The sequence below is a fragment of the Lepidochelys olivacea genome (assembly GCF_965140295.1).
Source record: "Lepidochelys olivacea isolate rLepOli2 genome assembly, chromosome: 6".
Taxonomy (NCBI): domain Eukaryota; kingdom Metazoa; phylum Chordata; order Testudines; family Cheloniidae; genus Lepidochelys; species Lepidochelys olivacea.
Window position 1 is genome coordinate 61,566,043 of NC_140416.1, and position 17,264 is coordinate 61,583,306.

The 17,264-nt window shown below is 44.5% G+C and overlaps 1 protein-coding gene across 5 annotated transcripts in view; it reads left to right on the forward strand.

Annotated features, from left to right (window-relative positions):
- The window catches only part of SMOC1 (SPARC related modular calcium binding 1), a 201,297-nt gene that overhangs the window by 74,446 nt on the left and 109,587 nt on the right, over positions 1-17,264 (forward strand). For all 5 annotated transcript variants that reach the window (XM_084630120.1, XM_084630121.1, XM_084630122.1 and 2 more), the window contains exons 4-5: positions 3,473-3,572; positions 12,280-12,327. In XM_084630120.1, the coding sequence (XP_084486246.1) occupies positions 3,473-3,572; positions 12,280-12,327 (148 nt within the window). The remainder of the gene's footprint in view (positions 1-3,472; positions 3,573-12,279; positions 12,328-17,264) is intronic.

The following is a 17,264-nucleotide window of genomic DNA, read 5'->3' on the forward strand; positions in this document are numbered from 1 at the left end:
CCAGTCTCATGACGCATTGTGGTGTACTTCAAGCCCTGGCTTCTAGAGATGTGATTACGTGAGGCTTTCAGCTTGCTTTTTTAAACGAAAGTTTCCAGCCCTCATGATTGTGGAGAAAAGCTTGAAAATGTGACCCCAGGGTCTCAAATTCAAATAGAAGGCAAAGAATGAACCAACTTATTTTTAATCTCATGATGTTTGGGGGCCTGACTTATGATTTTTTGAATATTTGTAGTTGGCCATACTGCTCTGTAACAACATCAAACAGCACATCTTCCAGCAGGAGGAGCCCTCCACCATCCTGACCTCTCTGGAAAAGAAGGAAGGAGGCCAAAAATGAAAGGGGGAGGGAATTGGGACTAATAATGGGAACAAGGGGAACAGCCTAGTCGATATGATGGTGCTTCCTTTTCATGGATGGGGCAGTTGACAAGGCTACACATGGGGGGGGGGGGCCCTGTTCTTTCTTTTCCTGAGCTCAAGTAGGGCCTGAGCCAAAGCCTGTTCAAGTCAATTGGTCTCCATTGAGGTCAATGGGCTTTGGATCAGGCCCTAATTTATGCGTGTGGCGTGGCTCATGGACACTAAACTACCTGACTTTACAGTACAGATGGATGATTACAAAAAATAGAATCAGTTTAAAAGTTTCATAATTTACTTTTAAAATATCCTCTAATGAATGTGACACCTATAGGGGCTGAATGATTGCGTGGCATGAAGGAGTTTTATCAGCTCATTTGGGCATAACTCACCCTTGGATAATTCAGTCACCCCAAATTTATGCCAATAAACAGTTTATACAACACCATTATATATTCAGTATTTTTGTGTGAGTTCCAATAAAACAAAACCACCCACTTAAGTGTCTTTCTAAACTCTCTGGCTTAAGGAATACTGTGTGATCTAAATTACACTTGCAACAGCATATAAGATGCACTGTACTTCACAGAAAACATTGCATGTGCAAAATTTTTTTATATATAATAAAAATATAGCGTGTGCCATTGAAGCAAACACTTAGCACAAAATGTTAAACACCTTGCAGCTGTACGTTCTGAATGGAGGAACCGCATGTCAATGCCGTGGTGTATACTGCCCATTTCTGAAATAATATCTCAGCAGGATATTACATTGCAAAAGAAAATGTCCTTGTCCGTAACGTAATGCCCTTTGGGCAAAAAGAATTAGACTCCCAATCTCAGTAACTCTTCTAATCCTTGGGCAAGATTTTACTGCTGGTGATCTTGACACCAGCACAATTTAGTGTGTTTTCATGTGTCTTTGTTTATTTTTGGTAGTCATGTGTTTCACATGAAGTACATTGAAAAACAAACAGTTCCTTTATACTTCAACATTTTACTCTGGTGCAAGCATTCCACTAATTAGAGTGACTAACAAGAATCATTACTAAGTGATGAATGGTTCATTACTCAAATGTGCCATAAATGTAATCTGCAATCCATTCTATGATGTATCGGGAGGGAGTAAAAGTGAAAGTGTGCAAATGGCAATAACAGTGACTAGAAACGTGTGTGCATGTACTTACTGTTGGTTTTGACCACAAGATGTGGGTTTGGCTTGAGGCAAAATGATTGCCTTGTAAGTTAGTATAACCCAAGACACACACACGCAGCGCTAGGTTTATACTTGCTCTTAGATCACATTTTATGTGAAATATGCAAAGCCTTTTAAAAGCTGCTCATAGGGTCTGACCAAACTTCGTTACTTCAGGAAATTGGGTCTAGCTATTGGACAAAGACTACAAATGCCCTAGGTCTGAAGTGGTCCCTAAAGAAGGAAGGGCAATAGTGGGTCAGTGCCACTATCCTGCCTGACACAGAGGACTGATGGGAACTTGGTTTAGAAGGCTTGAAAAAGAGATGGACAGACCAAGCCCAGCAGTTCTTACGCTGTTCTCATTGCAGAACAGAGTCTAAGGAGTCTTCTCTAAGTTTACAGTGGTGTACTGTGAATACATGCCCACCACTAAGGTACTGGAAGTACTGCTACGCAAACCCAGCCAGCGTTGAAAGTGTGTGGTTGGAGTTCAAGTGCTGTCTTTTTAGTGCAATGCAAACAGCTTAGTATTAACACAACCACTTGAGTAGTGGGGGCTTTTGTTTGTCTATAACGTGAAGTGGGAAAAAGTGTGACTGTCAGCCTGCTGCTGACTACTTCATGAACATCTGGAATGGCTTAGTTTAATGTGCTGCCACCTGACCATAGACCCACACTGACATTGCTAGGGATACCACCCTGGTAGCTTTGACTGTTTACCTGAAGCCTTTGAGTATTTATTTAAAATCCGTGGGCATAATCAAAATATGCTTGCATTTGTGTGTGCCTATCTGCTGAGCTGGAATGCTAATGTGTGGTAAATGGAGAGTGTTCAAACTCACCTGTAGAAGTGGCAATATCAAAACCAGGCCTATATTATACTACTTTGTCCAGTGACTGGAAAATCTATTGTGCTCACAAACATCTGCCACTCAGTGTGGTGTTGGGCCTCGGGATTGTGGTGGCAGGGATTGGGGAAGCCTTTATTGAACCAGCATGTAATTGAGACTGATAGTACGAATACCAATCATATCAGTTTATATGTATGGAGAATGGTAAGTAAAATGGTGGCATGAATAAATATGAACCAAAAGACTGTCCAGAGTGAGGTGTAATGCTACACACCATAGATAAAATGTAAAAGATGGCTAAGGGGAGATATGATTGAGGTCTATAAAATCATGACTGGTATAGAGAAAGTAGATAAGGAAGTGTTTACTCCTTTTCGTAACACAAGAACTAGCGGTTACCAAATGAAATTAATAGGCAGCAGGTTTAAAACAAATAGAAGTATTTCTTCACACAACACAGTCAACCTGTGGAACTCCTTGCCAGAGGATGTTGTGAAGGCCAAGACCATAACTGGGTTTAAAAAAAAAAAAAACAACCCTAGATAAATTCATGGAGGATAGGTCCATCAACGGCTATTAGCCAGGATGGGTAGGAACGGTGTCCCTAGCCTGTTTGCCAGAAGCTGGGAATGAGTGACAGGATGGATCACTTGATTACCTATTCTGTTCATTCCTTCTGGGGCACCTGGCCAGTCGGAAGACAGGATACTGGGCTAGATGGACCTTTGGTCTGACCCGGTAGGGCTGTTATGTTTTCAGAGGAGATTCTGCCAGTTGCTTCAAGCCCTGATCTAGAGACTGGCTAACTGGTTGGTTAGAATAAAGGAGAAGAACTTTTCTTTAGCCAAACAAAGTACCACCATTTTCCAAACCAGTGTCTGCCAAAACTGAAAAAGCATTTTTTATTCACAATCTCCCATGCTGAAGGGATGGGCCTCCCAAGCTGAGGTTCGCTTTTAAGGTGCTGGATAAGCAAGAATGCACAAAAACTAAGGTAGGAGGGCATTGTGGAGGATACTTTGAGAAATGAAGTGTCAGTCATTGCTCTTTCCTTTCCCAAACAGGTGCAATGCCATACCTACACCGGATACTGTTGGTGTGTCACTCCCGATGGCAAACCCATCAGCGGCTCTTCTGTACAGAATAAAACTCCTGTATGTTCAGGTACTGTGGCGTGGGATTAAATAAGCATTTATTTGATTTAAAATATTGGTAGAAGAGAAGGGGTGGGGGAGCAACTTTACCAATTTACCAAACTAAAGTTGCAGCTGTGCCCACTACTCCCGATCAGTTGTGTGCACCCTAGCCATATGGCAACTTGTGTTCCCAATCTCTCTCTGATGGTTGTGGCAGCTCCATGGTTGATTGGAATGCAGACATGCAGTGAAAGATGTACAGAAGATGGTAAGGTAGGGGAAGGGGAACCGCAACCTGGAATCCAGGGATGGGCTATTTTTTTTACTTAACTATACTTCAGAGGATTTATGGGAGTGTTTAAAGAATGGGGCAATACATTTAAAGTATGGTAGACATGGTAAGTTCTTTGTGGGAAGTAAAGCTCACTGCTATTCAATTAGTGCAGAAGGTCAAGATAAAGTTAGAGCCTCTCTCAAGAGCTTCACCATAGCTTCGTAACACAATGGGCACAACTTTCAAGGGGTGAACTACTTTCACTCCTCCAGTTTACTGACATGGTGACCCCTTTTGGTGTACATGGCTGCTGCTCCACTTCTAGCAGCCCTCTTGCATGGGTGTCCAGGTTTAACACAACTTTTTACTCCAAGGGAAAAAAAGTGAGTGACTTGCAGCAATGCCTGGAAACACTGTAAAACGAGCTTCATCCCAGCCATTCAAAGCACCATCAGCTCTACACTTGTCTCTGGAGGGATGATCCCTTCAGAGGTGAGGGTGTTCATTCTGCTGGACATTCAATGTTGCTCCAGGAACAGTGTATGAGCATACACGGGGGATGGTGGAGTCTGGAGAAGATGGAGGAGAAAATTTCCTGGCTATGCCACTGAACTAGTGCTGCTCTCCTTTGTATCATGGTTATACTATTGAAAGCTGGCAAACTGGGTGATTTAATGGCATCAAACTCCGACCACTGGGGCAAATGTGAGATAACTAGAGGTAGAGTACGAAGGCAGTAATTCTATTAGCTTGCTGCTGTTAGAGTGCCAGGGAGACTGTGCTCCAGTTTCTGCTATTGTTTACTGTAGCTAGATGGCACACTGTAGGGTGAGAGTCTTGTACTTGAACACTCAGAATTTTAATGCTTTACATTTAAAACTGATTACAGATGATAGCAGACCCTCTAAAGCAAAATACTTCAAATCTTTTAAAGATTTTGGGGAGCTGGTAGATTGGGTCTTTTAATGATGGGGTTGTACATACCCATTTGGCCTTGGTTTTTCCCATCCTAATCTCTGGCTCCATGAGCTGGCAGGTAGTGCACACAGCACCCTGGGATGGGTGGATGGGTGACTGCTTTTGTGTAGTTCATTAGCACCAGCTCTGAATTTGAAAAATTGAGTCCCCATATCATCTCCTCACTAAAAAGTGGATTTGGAAATACTGTTTATGATCAATGTTGTATTATGTTCAGAAGTGCCATATATAAACTCCTTGTACATCTATGGACTTGTGCCTGCCAATATGCACACCCAATGTTTATCTTGAATGTATTCTTCACACTCACCTTGCTGTTTGTCCTTTATTCAGAATAGAACAGAAGTTAAACAGTTTTTTTTCCCTCTTATTTGGCGTGATCATGTTAACAGATGGCACGTGGTAGTGAGCGAGCTCGGAGCATTATGCTATAGAATTGGGGAGGTCAAATTTTTGCCCAACCAGGAGTTACACAGATACCTGGCTAAGAACGCTGGAACTTGAGACAACTCTTGATGTTTTACAGTCATGTTGTTTTCACACTTGGAGGGAAATTCTAAATTTTGAATGATCTTCTGTAGAAAATAAAATGCTACAGCAAATTGGCTTTCCTCAGAATATGATCTTCTTTTACATTTTCACTGTATAATTTGGTAGATTGGGTCTTTCTGAGAGTGGGATTTTTTTCTCTTATAATATTCACTTTGTCACCAGGAACTGTTTTTTGTAGGACACTTAAAAGCACACAGACCCTGTATTTGTGTTTCCCACTGCTAATTCTAGAACAGCAGATTACTGACTAACTTATTCAGAGAGGACGGGATTCTCCCTTAAAAGGGCCCATACGCTACTTAAGACTTGACCATGAGGCTTGTGTAGGTCCTGCACAAGTCCTTTGCCCTGGGGTAAACTTTACCCATAGAGCTCAGTGATGGGTGAGTGACTGACGCGCACGCGCACACGGAAGAAAAACAGAAATGGCCAAGCTGCATATCTTTAGTTTGGCTATTGAAGGAGTTTTTAGGTACAGGGAGCCAGTGGTGAGCTGGAGCCAGCTCACTAGAACCAGTTGTTAAATTTAGAAGCTCTTTTAGAACCAGTTGTCCCACACGGGACAACTGGTTCTAAAAGGGCTTCTAAATTTAACTGGCCAAAAGTGGTGCCTTAGGCGCCGACTCCCTGGGTGCTCCAGCCCCGGAGCACCCAGGGAGTCAGCGTCTAAGGCGCCACTTTTGATGTGATCAGTGGGGGGGAGCAGCCGCTCCCCCTGCTCCGCCCCCAGCTATGCTCCCCCACCCCTAGGAGTCAGAGGGACCTGCCGGATGCTTCCTGAGAGCTGCCCCACGTAAGCATCTCCGGGACTCCCCTCCTCGCCCCCCGGCAGGTGCCTCTTTCTCTTAGGGGTGGGGTGGGCACCCACTACAGTGGCCCACGAGACCCTCCTGCCCGGTTCTGGGGGCAGTCAGGGGACAGGGGTTGGGGGTGGATGGGGTAGGAGTCCCGGGGGGTGGGCAACGACCCCCTCGTGGGGTGAGGAGGGAACCCATTAAGATTTTGGCAGTTCATCACTGCAGGGAGCACTCTGTTTTCAAATACAAAAGGACCAAATCAAGAGCAGAGCTTTTCCTTCTAACTTTCACACTTCTGAGAGAATTGCCCAAATAGCCATTGTCTCCGATTTACATTTTTAATGTGAAATTATTTGACAGTGCCTCTTTGTAGGGCAAACTAAAGAAATACAGGACGTTCTCTTTCACATGAAGATTAAGTGGTGGGGGTTTTTTTGTGATATTTTTTTTAAACTTTTAAAATTAAATCAGTCCCATATTCAAATTCCTGTCAGGACTAGTTCAGGGTCCTGTTTCCTCAATGACAGCTGGTGACATTCACGGGTGGACTGAGACTGTCTGGGCAAATCCAGGTCCTGTTTAGAGCTTTCCTTCCCAAACATACTGCACCTGCTCAGATTCTTTCCCAGCCACCTGATGCTTTTTTTTCGCCCTGACACTTACAAATCTACTCATCCTCTCATATCTCCTCTTTCCAGTGACTTACTGATCCTGCCCCAGATCTCCCTTGGATTTACTCTTGGTTTCTTACTGACTTGCTGTCCCGTTAAGTCCCTTCAAACCACTGGGCCCAAATACTAAGGCCTTGACTACACTATGGAGTTTTGTTGATGCAAGTTTAAGCCAACAATTAAAAAAAACAGTATAATTACATTTGCGTGTGTTCACACCACACTCGGTGCTCTAGTGTTGACAGTGAGAGCAGTGTACTGTGGGTAGCTATCCCACTGGCTACTCGCCATCTTCTGCAGCTAAGAGTTGTGGGAAGGCAGGATGGCTCACAGCGCATTGTGGGGGTGCACTCAATGTCCCATTATGCAGTTCTTTCCATCCCAGCATTTCATGGGCTTCAGACTGCATTTGACAGCATTTTTCAACAGCCCCCTGTTTACTCTGTGCCCGCCATCTCTGTCTGAAAGGTTGGATCCTGCACTGCTTTCTACTGTTGTGGTCACTGTTATGAACACATTGCAGCCGGTCATGCGTCCCATAACATGAGCTCCCAATCTGAACAGGAATCCGAGGTGCCTGACCTGCTGTGTGCCTTGAAAAGAAATAACACCACATTACTTTGGGCTTTCACAGAGCAGCTGAACATGGTGGACCATCACTTTTGGGCTCAGGAAACAAGCATTGAGTGGTGGGATCGCATAATTATGCAGGTCTGGGATGGCGAGCAGTGGCCGCAGAACTTTCAGATGTGAAAACTCTGTGCAGAGCTTGCCCCAGCCCAGCAGCACCAGGATATCCAAATGAGAGCTGCCCTGTCAGTGGAGAAGTGCATGGCGTTCACTGTGTGGAAGCTGGGAACTCCAGATTGCTACTAGTCAGTTGCAAATCAGTTTGGAGTCAGGAAGTTGACCATTGAGGCTGTGTTAATGCAAGTGAGCAGGGCCATTAATTAATTGCATCCTGCTACAAAAGACTGTGACTCTTGGCAATGTGTGAGAAATAGCAGATGGCTTTGCAGCAGTGGGATTCCCTAACAGTGGAGGGGCAATAGATACCATGCGTATTCCAGTTTTGGCCACGGACTATCTTGCGATGGAGTACATCAATAGAAAGGGATACTTCTCTATGGTATTGCAGCTGCTCATTGATCACCATGACCATTTCAAGACATCAGTGCAGGGTTGTCTGGGAAAGTGCATGACTCATGCATCTTAAGGAGCACTGGCTTGCACAGAAAGCTCCAAGCAGGGACTTTCTTTCCAGACCAGAAGATTCCAGTGGGGGATGTTGAAATGCTCATCATAGTGATCCTGGGAGACTCAGTGTACCCCTTACTTCCATGGCTTATGAAGCCTTACAACGTAAACCTGGACAGCAGCAAGGAACAATTCAACAATAGGCTGAGCAGGTACAGAATGACCACGGAATGTGCCATTGGCAGATTAAAAGCGTGCTAATGCTGCCTTTATGGCATGTTGGGTCTAATTGAGGAAAACATTCCCATGGTCATAGCAGCCTGATGCATGCTCCATAATGTTTGTGAAGCTAAGGGTGAAAAGTCTTCCCAGGATGAAGTCGGCTGAATTTGAGCAGCCAGATACTAGGGCTATTAGAGGGGCAAAACAGGGGGCTATTCGAATCAGGGAGGCTTTGAGGCAACATTCTGATGATGAAAGACACATTGCTGGTGCTCTACACAGTACTCTTCCATGCTTTAACTTGATGCCTTGCATGAAAATTATGGTGATTCCTGACTAGGATTTGTAGTCCGCAAATGATCAGACTGCAACTAGGTATTACTATCGGCAGCAACCACCTTGTGTAGAAGACAAATGAAGATTGGTGATCTTTCAGAGAGAGTGTGTTTATTAAATACCAATTAACACACACACAAGGCTTGGTGGGCAGAGCAGTGTAGGCTCTCAGAACTGTGCGTAACTCCAGCTATATTTTGGAAGCTGTCTGAAGGTGTGGAGTGAACAGGATACTGAGATGGTCCGGGAAGTTGCAAGGAATGTGTGGGAGGAGTTTTCGGAGGGCACAGAAAGCAATTCTGTATCAGCTGTGAGGAGGGGAGGGGGAGAGGCAAGCACTCGTGTTCTGCCTGGAGCGTGATTAAGGACTTCAATATCTGTTTGCTCTTCCATCACTTTTATCATCCACTCCTGGCCCTTTACAATGCACTCTTCACTCTCCTTTCTGTCCTGCCTTTCTATTTTAAATTTTTCCTTCAGGGTCTTTCCACTCCCTGTGCTCTTTTCTCCCCTCCCCCCTGACCTATGAGGATTGGAGCACCTCTTGGAATGTGTCGTCCTCGCTCCATCTTGGTTGCGTCCTTATCTGGTGGATGCCCTCCACTGGTGTGCATGGAGTTCCCCTGAAGGCCATATCTGCAGAAGCACAAGAAACAATACACAGAAGCATGATTGCTTTAGTTCACACCAAGCATTGAATCATATAGTTTAAAATATACCTCTTAACATACAAATCACTTTCTCACTGTCCCTTGGCAAGCACACATCTCAACAAAAACCCTAAACATGGCGAGTTCGGCCTGGGTGGGAGTTGGGCAGTCAAGGTGGGACAAAGGGTCTAGGTGGTTGGTTTGTTCTTTATTTAAGGGGATAAGTGCAGGCAAGTGGGGACAATATTGTAAATTCTGCTATCATTTTTCACGGGCAAGGGTCACTGAAGCCGATATCTCACTCCTAAGGGTAAGCAAAGATGCAAGAGTGCATTTCCCGCACGTGTGCGGCTTAAGCCCCAGTCCTTATGCTACTTGCCTATACGCTGCTTTGGTCCCTGCACAAGTGATTGCTGAGTGGCGCGGGAGTTTCCTACAATGGGGGAAGGAACAAAGCAGCTCTGCCAAGGAAACTGTGGCAGAGGATTGCAGAGTACCTCCAGGAAAGTTACCTAGAGTTCTCTCTGAAGGATTCCTCTGAAATCTTGGTGTGTGTTTAAAACACTGCTCTGCCACACTGCTTAGCTGCACAAGGGAATGTGGAGCACACTCAGACACAGCTAGTCTTGTACATGTCTATCCCTTCACCCACTTCTAGAATATTCAAAGCAAAGGACAGCTCTATCTCATGTAACCGAGAAGCATCAACTCAAAAAGATCCCTTACCAGGGCTCTCCTCTCCTGCATCATGCGTGCCACAGATGGACTGCTGGGACTGGCTAGACCCCACCCCTGGAGTGGAATCATAGGACTGGAAGGGACCTTGAGAGGTCCAGTCCCCTGCACTCTTGGCAGGACTAAGTATTATCTAGACCATCCCTGACAGGGTGTTTGTCTAACCTGCTCTTAAAAATCTCCAGTGATGGAAATTCCACAACCTCTCTAGACAATTCATTCCAGTGCTTAACTACTCTGACAGCTAGGAAGTTTTTTCTAGTGTCCAAGCTAAACCTCCCTTGCTGCAATTTAAGCCAATTGCTTCTTGTCCTATCCTCAGAGGTTAAGAACAAGAATTTTTCTCCCTCCTCCTTGTAGCAACCTTTTATGTACTTGAAATCTGTGTCCCCCGTCTCCTGTTTTCCAGAATAAACAAACGCAATTTTTTTTCAATCTTCCCTCATAGGTCATGTTTTCTAGACCTTTAATCGTTGTTGTTCTTCTTCTCTGGACTTTCTCCAATTTATCTACATCCTTCCTGAAATGTGGTGCCCAGAACTGGACACAGTACTCCAGTTGAGGCCTAATCAGCATGGAGTAGAGCAGAAGAATTACTTCTCGTCTCTTGCTTACAACATTCCTGCTAATACTTCCCAGAATCATGTTTGCTTTTTTTCTACAGTGTTGACTCATATTTGACTTGTGGTCCACTATGACCCCCGATCCCTTTCCATTGTGCTCCTTCTGAGGCCACCATTTCCCATTTTGTATGTGTGCAACTGATTTGTTCCTTTCTAAGTGAAGTACTTTGCATTTATCCTTATTGAATTTCATCTTATTTACTTCAGACCATTTTTCCAGTTCCAGATAATTTTGAATTATAATCCTATTCTCCAAAGCACTTGCAGCGCCTCTGTTTGGTATTGTCCACAAACTTTATAAGTGTACTCTGTATGCCGTTATCTAAATCACTGATGAAGATACTGAACGGAACCAGACCTAGAACTGAACGGAACCAGACCTAGAACTGATTTCTGCAGGACCCCACTCATTATGCCCTTCCAAAAGTGGAAAAGAGGTCCTGACTGGCCATGCCCCTGGACGACCCTGCAGTGTGCTCCATGTTGTCCTTCAACTCAACCTCCTAGTCTGCAACTTCATTCTCGGGGTTGAGTCTGCTTTCTGCCACCACCAGCCCCACCAAAGTATACATGGGGCTCTTGGCTGTAGAGGTGGGGTCACCACCAAGAATGGCATCCAGCTTCTTATAGAAGCAGCAGATTTTCAGCACCAGAGCTATGGCTTACCTCCCTTGCCTTCTAGTAAGCTTGCCTCAACTCCTTTTATCTTTGCATGGCACTGCTGTATGTTCTGTTCATAGCCCTTATCCACATGCCAGGAGAAATCTGACCGTAGGGATCAAAGTTTCAATGGCTGGAGTGGAGCTAGGACTGCACAGCCTCCTCCCCCCCCCCGCTCCCTCCGGGCCAGTAGATACAACAACTCAGCGGGAGATCTACTCCAATCGGGAGAACATTTGCCCCATGGAACCACTATGGTCTGCTGGGAAGATGGGATGTAAACTGTCCACACCGAGCAAACAGGAAGTGGAATTTCAAAAATTTCCAGGCCTTTAAAGGGCAGTGGAAGGGACAGATGCCTATGTATCTGGGTGCAGGGCAGTGGAGTTGAAACTGCCGACCAGAGGGCTCATGATGGGCATTGTGGGACCAGTGTTCCCTCTAACTTCTGACAGGTCATATGCACAAAAAATTTCTTCTGTGCAAATTTTTGTGTGCACGGTCTTTCGCTGTGTGCATGGGGTTTAGGATCTGTTTGCACGCACACAGCTTAGAGGGAACAGTGTGCGGGACATCTCCTGGAGGCTGTTTACAGTGACCTAACCAAGCGCAGTGCCTACACTAACACTTTGTCAATATTAACTTCGCTGCAAAAAGCTCTATGCCTCTTGTCGAGGTGGTTTTATTTTGCTGGCAAAGCAGGAGAGTTTTGTCAGCAGAAGGAACATTGTCGTGTGTACGCTTCTGCTGTTTTTTGTCGACAAAACTGTGTAGTGTAGACAACGCACAAGAATCTCTTGTTTAATGCAACCCTGATTTGATAGCCTTAATGCATAAAACTGTTCCTTGTGCTGCCTTACGTATTTGCCTGGACTCCTACAGTGGAGTCTTAAAACCCTAGATGGAGTTGCTGGAAGGTAAAAACAACCCCTGGGGATTAGGCTATTGAAGTATATTTGTGTGTATGTGCTATTTGGTGATGCTGCCTCTAAACAAACCATGTCTTTATTTTTTTTGTTTTTGTTTTTTTCCCCTTTAAGGTTCAGTAACTGATAAGCCATCGAGCCAGGGTAACTCAGGGCGGAAAGGTGAGTGGAGTTCTGTGTTTCAGTAAAGTGTGTGTTTGATTAAGTTTCCCCAGCCAGACCTCTTGAGACCCGATATAACTTCTGTTTTAAAACAAAGCCCTAGAGAGACTGTCTTGCACTTACTCCAAAAGCATGTGGAATGTGGTGGCATCAAATCCAGTACACTGTCCTCATGGGATAGAACTCCGCTTTTATGAGGCGGTCCAGGTTTTTAGAGTCCCTTGGAGGGGCAACAGATTCAGACTAACCTTCATTTGTTTGCTTTTTCTTTTATTATTAACACTTTTTTATTTATTAAGCTCACCCAGAAAAAAATGCAGTCTAGTGGTGAGAGCACAGGACTAGGAGCCACAAGCAATGATGTGATACTTGTGGCAAGTCACTTAAGGTGAGATTTTTCAAAAGTGTCTGCCAGACAAAACTCCCATTGAATGCAGTGGAAGGAGGCTGAATGCTTGTGAAAATGGCACCCTTAAGCCCTTTGCTGCTGCATGAATTCTTTTGTGGAAATCATTAAACGGAAGAATTCTCTGCCACTCCTTCCTCCCCCTATAGCTCCCTTCTCCATGCTGCATCCTCTGAGCTAAAGACTAGAAATGTCACCTCTACTCCTAAATTGTTATACACATTCCTTGGTTTGTAAAACCAGTTTGAAAAATCTTGAACAGGATAATAGATGCTGATGGGATGGGGTTTGGAGAGCAGTAGGTGTTAATGGGAAATCATTGATTCCTGGCCCCATCCCCACCATACACCCCCCAGTTCAGTGTCATCTTCAGTTTCTCCTTGCTTCAAGAAAATGGCGTGTGGTGGGGATGAAGGCCCCTTTCTTGGAAAAAGCTCCTGCTATGATAGCTGAAGCAGCATTCTGATTTTTTTAGTGTGGGGAGAAACCTTTGATGCTTTAATTCCCAGGAAAATACCTGCCTCAGGGAGGTTAAGAAGTCCAAAAAGCTTTTTTCATGGAAGGCTGTCAAAAGAGTCTCTAAAACCACTTAAAATGTTAGACATTTGCCTTTAGATTGTTGACCTTTATTTGAGGAGGCTTTGGAGAAAGAGGGACTTATTACATTTTTAGTCACATCAATATAAATTTCAAGAATACATTTCTTCTCTCTCCATGTACATTCACCAGCATATATTGCACATGTAGGACATTTCTTAGCAAGATATTATGTGGCTCACCTTGAGGCAGGGGAAAAGTGCATGGAAAATATTTGGCTTTTCTCAGATAAAACAACGCAGAATAATACTGGTCAGCCTGCTTCTTATTTTAGGCAAAGGCATGTTTCTGTAAACCTGTAAATGTGTTGAATCTGAAGCCCTGTATAATATGATATATTAATAATGTATGTTCAGATTCCTTGTGGGTCTAGCCTTAAATACAGGTAAATCAAGTTACTGTTTAGAGCATGGATTATCATAGAACCCTTGGAAACTTGCAACTCTGTCCTAGTCTCCTCTGCTGACTGCAGGGCTAGAGTTTGAGGCAGTTGATACCACTCTAATTTCCACTGGGCGGAAGAAGCAATGGGGAGAAAACTTGTGCTCTTTCTTCCCCTTTCATCCCTTTATAGAACCGCTTTGGGGAAGGAGGGAATGAGTGAGTAGGTAGAGGAGGAGACTGTAAATTGAAGGCTAACCCTGCCTGTTAGAATCATGTATCACTTCTCTATGTTGCCTCTGCGGAGCACCGTGGCAAGGATATGCTGTACCTAGCCACATGACCACAGAACCATTTGGAGCTGGAGCTGGCAGTTTAGGGAAAAATCCGATTCCCTCTAGCCCAACATGCCACAGACCCAATATAAGTACCCCAACCTCTCTAACCATACCTCTGTTCCTGCCTGCTTATGCAGGCATGCAACCAACTTCTCCCTTTTCTCCATGTCATTAAGCAAAGGCTTGTACACAATTCTATAGCATCACTAGCTAAGTTATAAGACTCATGAGTGAGTTTTGAGGGTGGGGAAGGGAGATGTCTGTGTTCTGGATCAGTTACTTTAGGTCTTATAGAACAAATGTGTTTTCATAGTAGTGCAAGAGAAATCCCTATGTGCCCTTCATTCAAAATCCCAATCTGAAAGGGCCTGTTCTCTTGTAAAGGGGCCATGTCCAGAACAGGCAGAAATGCTTCTACAGGTTAAGGCATTTCTTCCAGTTTTAGTGGCCTGTCCTTGGTTAATCAGGAGGTTAGACTGGATGAATATAATGGTCCCTTCTGGTCATAAACTTAGGGTGGCTTAAAGGAGGTTGCACAACGAAGGGATCCTACCAGACCCCAATGTGACAGTCTTCCCTGGATCCTAGGGATCCTCAGAAAAATAGGGCCTCCTTGGATCAGTCATCCACATTGGGATAGCAGTTGGACCTAGTTAGCAAAACTCCTCCTAGGAGAGCTCAGAGAGCTCCATGGGGGAGATATTGGAGTACTTGGAACTAGAGTTGTGCCAATAACATTTTGTTTTTGTTTCCTGACAGTTCTGAAAAATCAAAGAAAAACTCCAGTTCGGGTGGAACTGAAATAGGAATGTTTGATTAATCGAAGGTGGAAAAGCTTAGTTTCAGGCACTTTTATTTTAAAAACAAAAGAAATGAGGGACTAGTCATAAACCCACCAGCTGTGGTGCCCCAGTGTACCTAATAGTCAAGTGGTTAGGGCGCTCACCTGGGATGTGGGAGGCCCTGGTTTGAATCTCTGCTTGTGGACTCTAGAACCCTGGTCTCCCGCATCCAAGGTGAGTGCCCTAATAGCCAGGCTACTGGCTAATCTTGGGTGGGTGTCTCTCTGCTGTTGCAGCTATTCCACGTCCAGCCCTATGTTTCTATGATTCGAAGATTCTGACATTTCCAAAAGGTATGAGTTTGTTTGGACCAAAATAACTTGCTGAAATAGACACCAATTTGTGAAATGTTTCAGTTGACCTGAATCTTTCTGTGTGCATGTGAAATAAGTTTTAGCTGTAAAACTTCGCACCGTTCTACTCGGAACACCTGCTCCTGAGCAGGCCAGAGCACTGAGCTCGGATGCAGCAGAACTTGAGGAGCAGCTGGGGTTTGGCCCTGCTGATTGTTCTGAGTAGAGCTGGGTAAAGTTTTTTCGGCTGAAAAAATTTGTTTGGCAAAAAAAAAAAAATTAGATTCAGATCAGCTGAAACGTTTCACCAATTTTTTCCAACCAAAATAACTTGCCAAAATTGACACTAACACATATACCATTTGGAAATGTCAGAATCCTGGAAATGTAAGGCTGGAAGCAAAGACAAACCCTCTTCTACCTGCAGAGTTCACTCAAGAGCCAGCCAGCCACGGAGATGAGTTCATGAACTAAGCAATGATGCTCTTGTTGGCTTGCATGGTATATTTGGGAAAACTTCATAATGAAAAGGAAAAACAAAACCAAATGTCAATGCCTTTGGTAGGCCAAGAGGTACCTTCTACTCAGCCTAGCCAGACTAATGCTTGACAGCTTATTGGTTTTTTGATAAAGGAATCCCTAGGAAAAGCATAGTCTGCAGCAAGGGTTGCTTTAGCTTTTATAGGCATGAACTTCTGACATTTTAAGATCCACCTTTGTTTGTCTGCAACGCATTGCATGGGTTTAAAATCCGTATAGTCCAGTGGATACAATCCAGAGTAAGGCAACTTCTGAGCTGTAAACTTCTCAGAGGGGAGCTTGAAGAGAACATTGTGTCCTTCCCTGAATGACAGGGTTCCTTCAGTGCAGGGTCGAACTCCTAGTTTACTCAGATTCTTATGCCATACCTATCACCGTGCTAGTGGAGGACTAGGATTAAGTCAACTTTAGAAATTTTGTGGAAGAACTGACTAATCACAGAGAACTTTCAGATACTTGAGAGCATCAGCTCAGTCACGTGACCTTGTACGATAAAGAACCAGTCTCCCCAGATTGCTCAGGGCTAGTCTTGTCGTACAGATTTCTGAGCTTTTATGAAGACCTGCTTATACTGTAGCCTTATCAAGTATTTGTGCGGTGGAAGAGCGTGACCCTCTTCCTCCTCCCACCCACAGCACTATACAAAGTGCCTATGCCCCTGTATTATTATTGGGTTGGCCTAGATCAGAGGTTCTCAAACTGGGGGACATGACCCCTCCAAGGTGGTTACATGGGGGTCATGAGCTGTCAGCTCTGTGGGACTGACAGCCCTGAGCCCCCATTAATATTACCCTCCCCCACTTTTAATGTATAAGGTGGGAGGGTCACATTCTCAGGCTTGCTGTGTGAAAGGAGTCACCAATACAAAAAGTTTGAAAACCACTGGTCTAGATGTCTGTGGATTTGTGACCCTTCCTCCTTCATTCTCCAGCAGTTGAAGAGGGAGATAGACATTCTGTTTTCTGCCACCCGTGTGATAAGTTATACTGGTACCTTTATTGGTTACACAGGTGTGCTAGCAATGGGTCCCCACTAGTCCTCTTCCAAGTACAGGGAAGGGCACTCCACTAATTCATTTTCTAAATGAAGAAGGGAAGGTCTTTAATGATGAAGGTATTGAGTGGTGTAATAGGAGGCCTCTTATGAATTGGGCTGGTGGTAGGATCTATACTTTCACCTCTACCTGGGCAAGTGGTAGAGGGTTCCCCAGTACCGTCTCTGCAGAAGGTCTCCAGACCATTTTGTCTGGGTGTGAGTGGGATATCTAGTATCCCTGGGTCTCTTCTTTGATCTCTCCCTATCTGTTCCTCACTCCTGCATGAGCCCTGTACTTGTCACATGGGAAACCCCTTAACTCCAAATCACTAGCACTTTGTCATGAGGAACTTGTCTAAACTGATTTACCCCAGCTGCTTCCTACTCTGGTGAGTTACCTTGATTATCCTAGAAGCTTCATGCTGTCCCTACCATTGTGGGCTCACTACTGTCCCACACTGTGTGAAGTGTTCTGAAAGGCAATGAAATGCACCCTTAGAGCTGA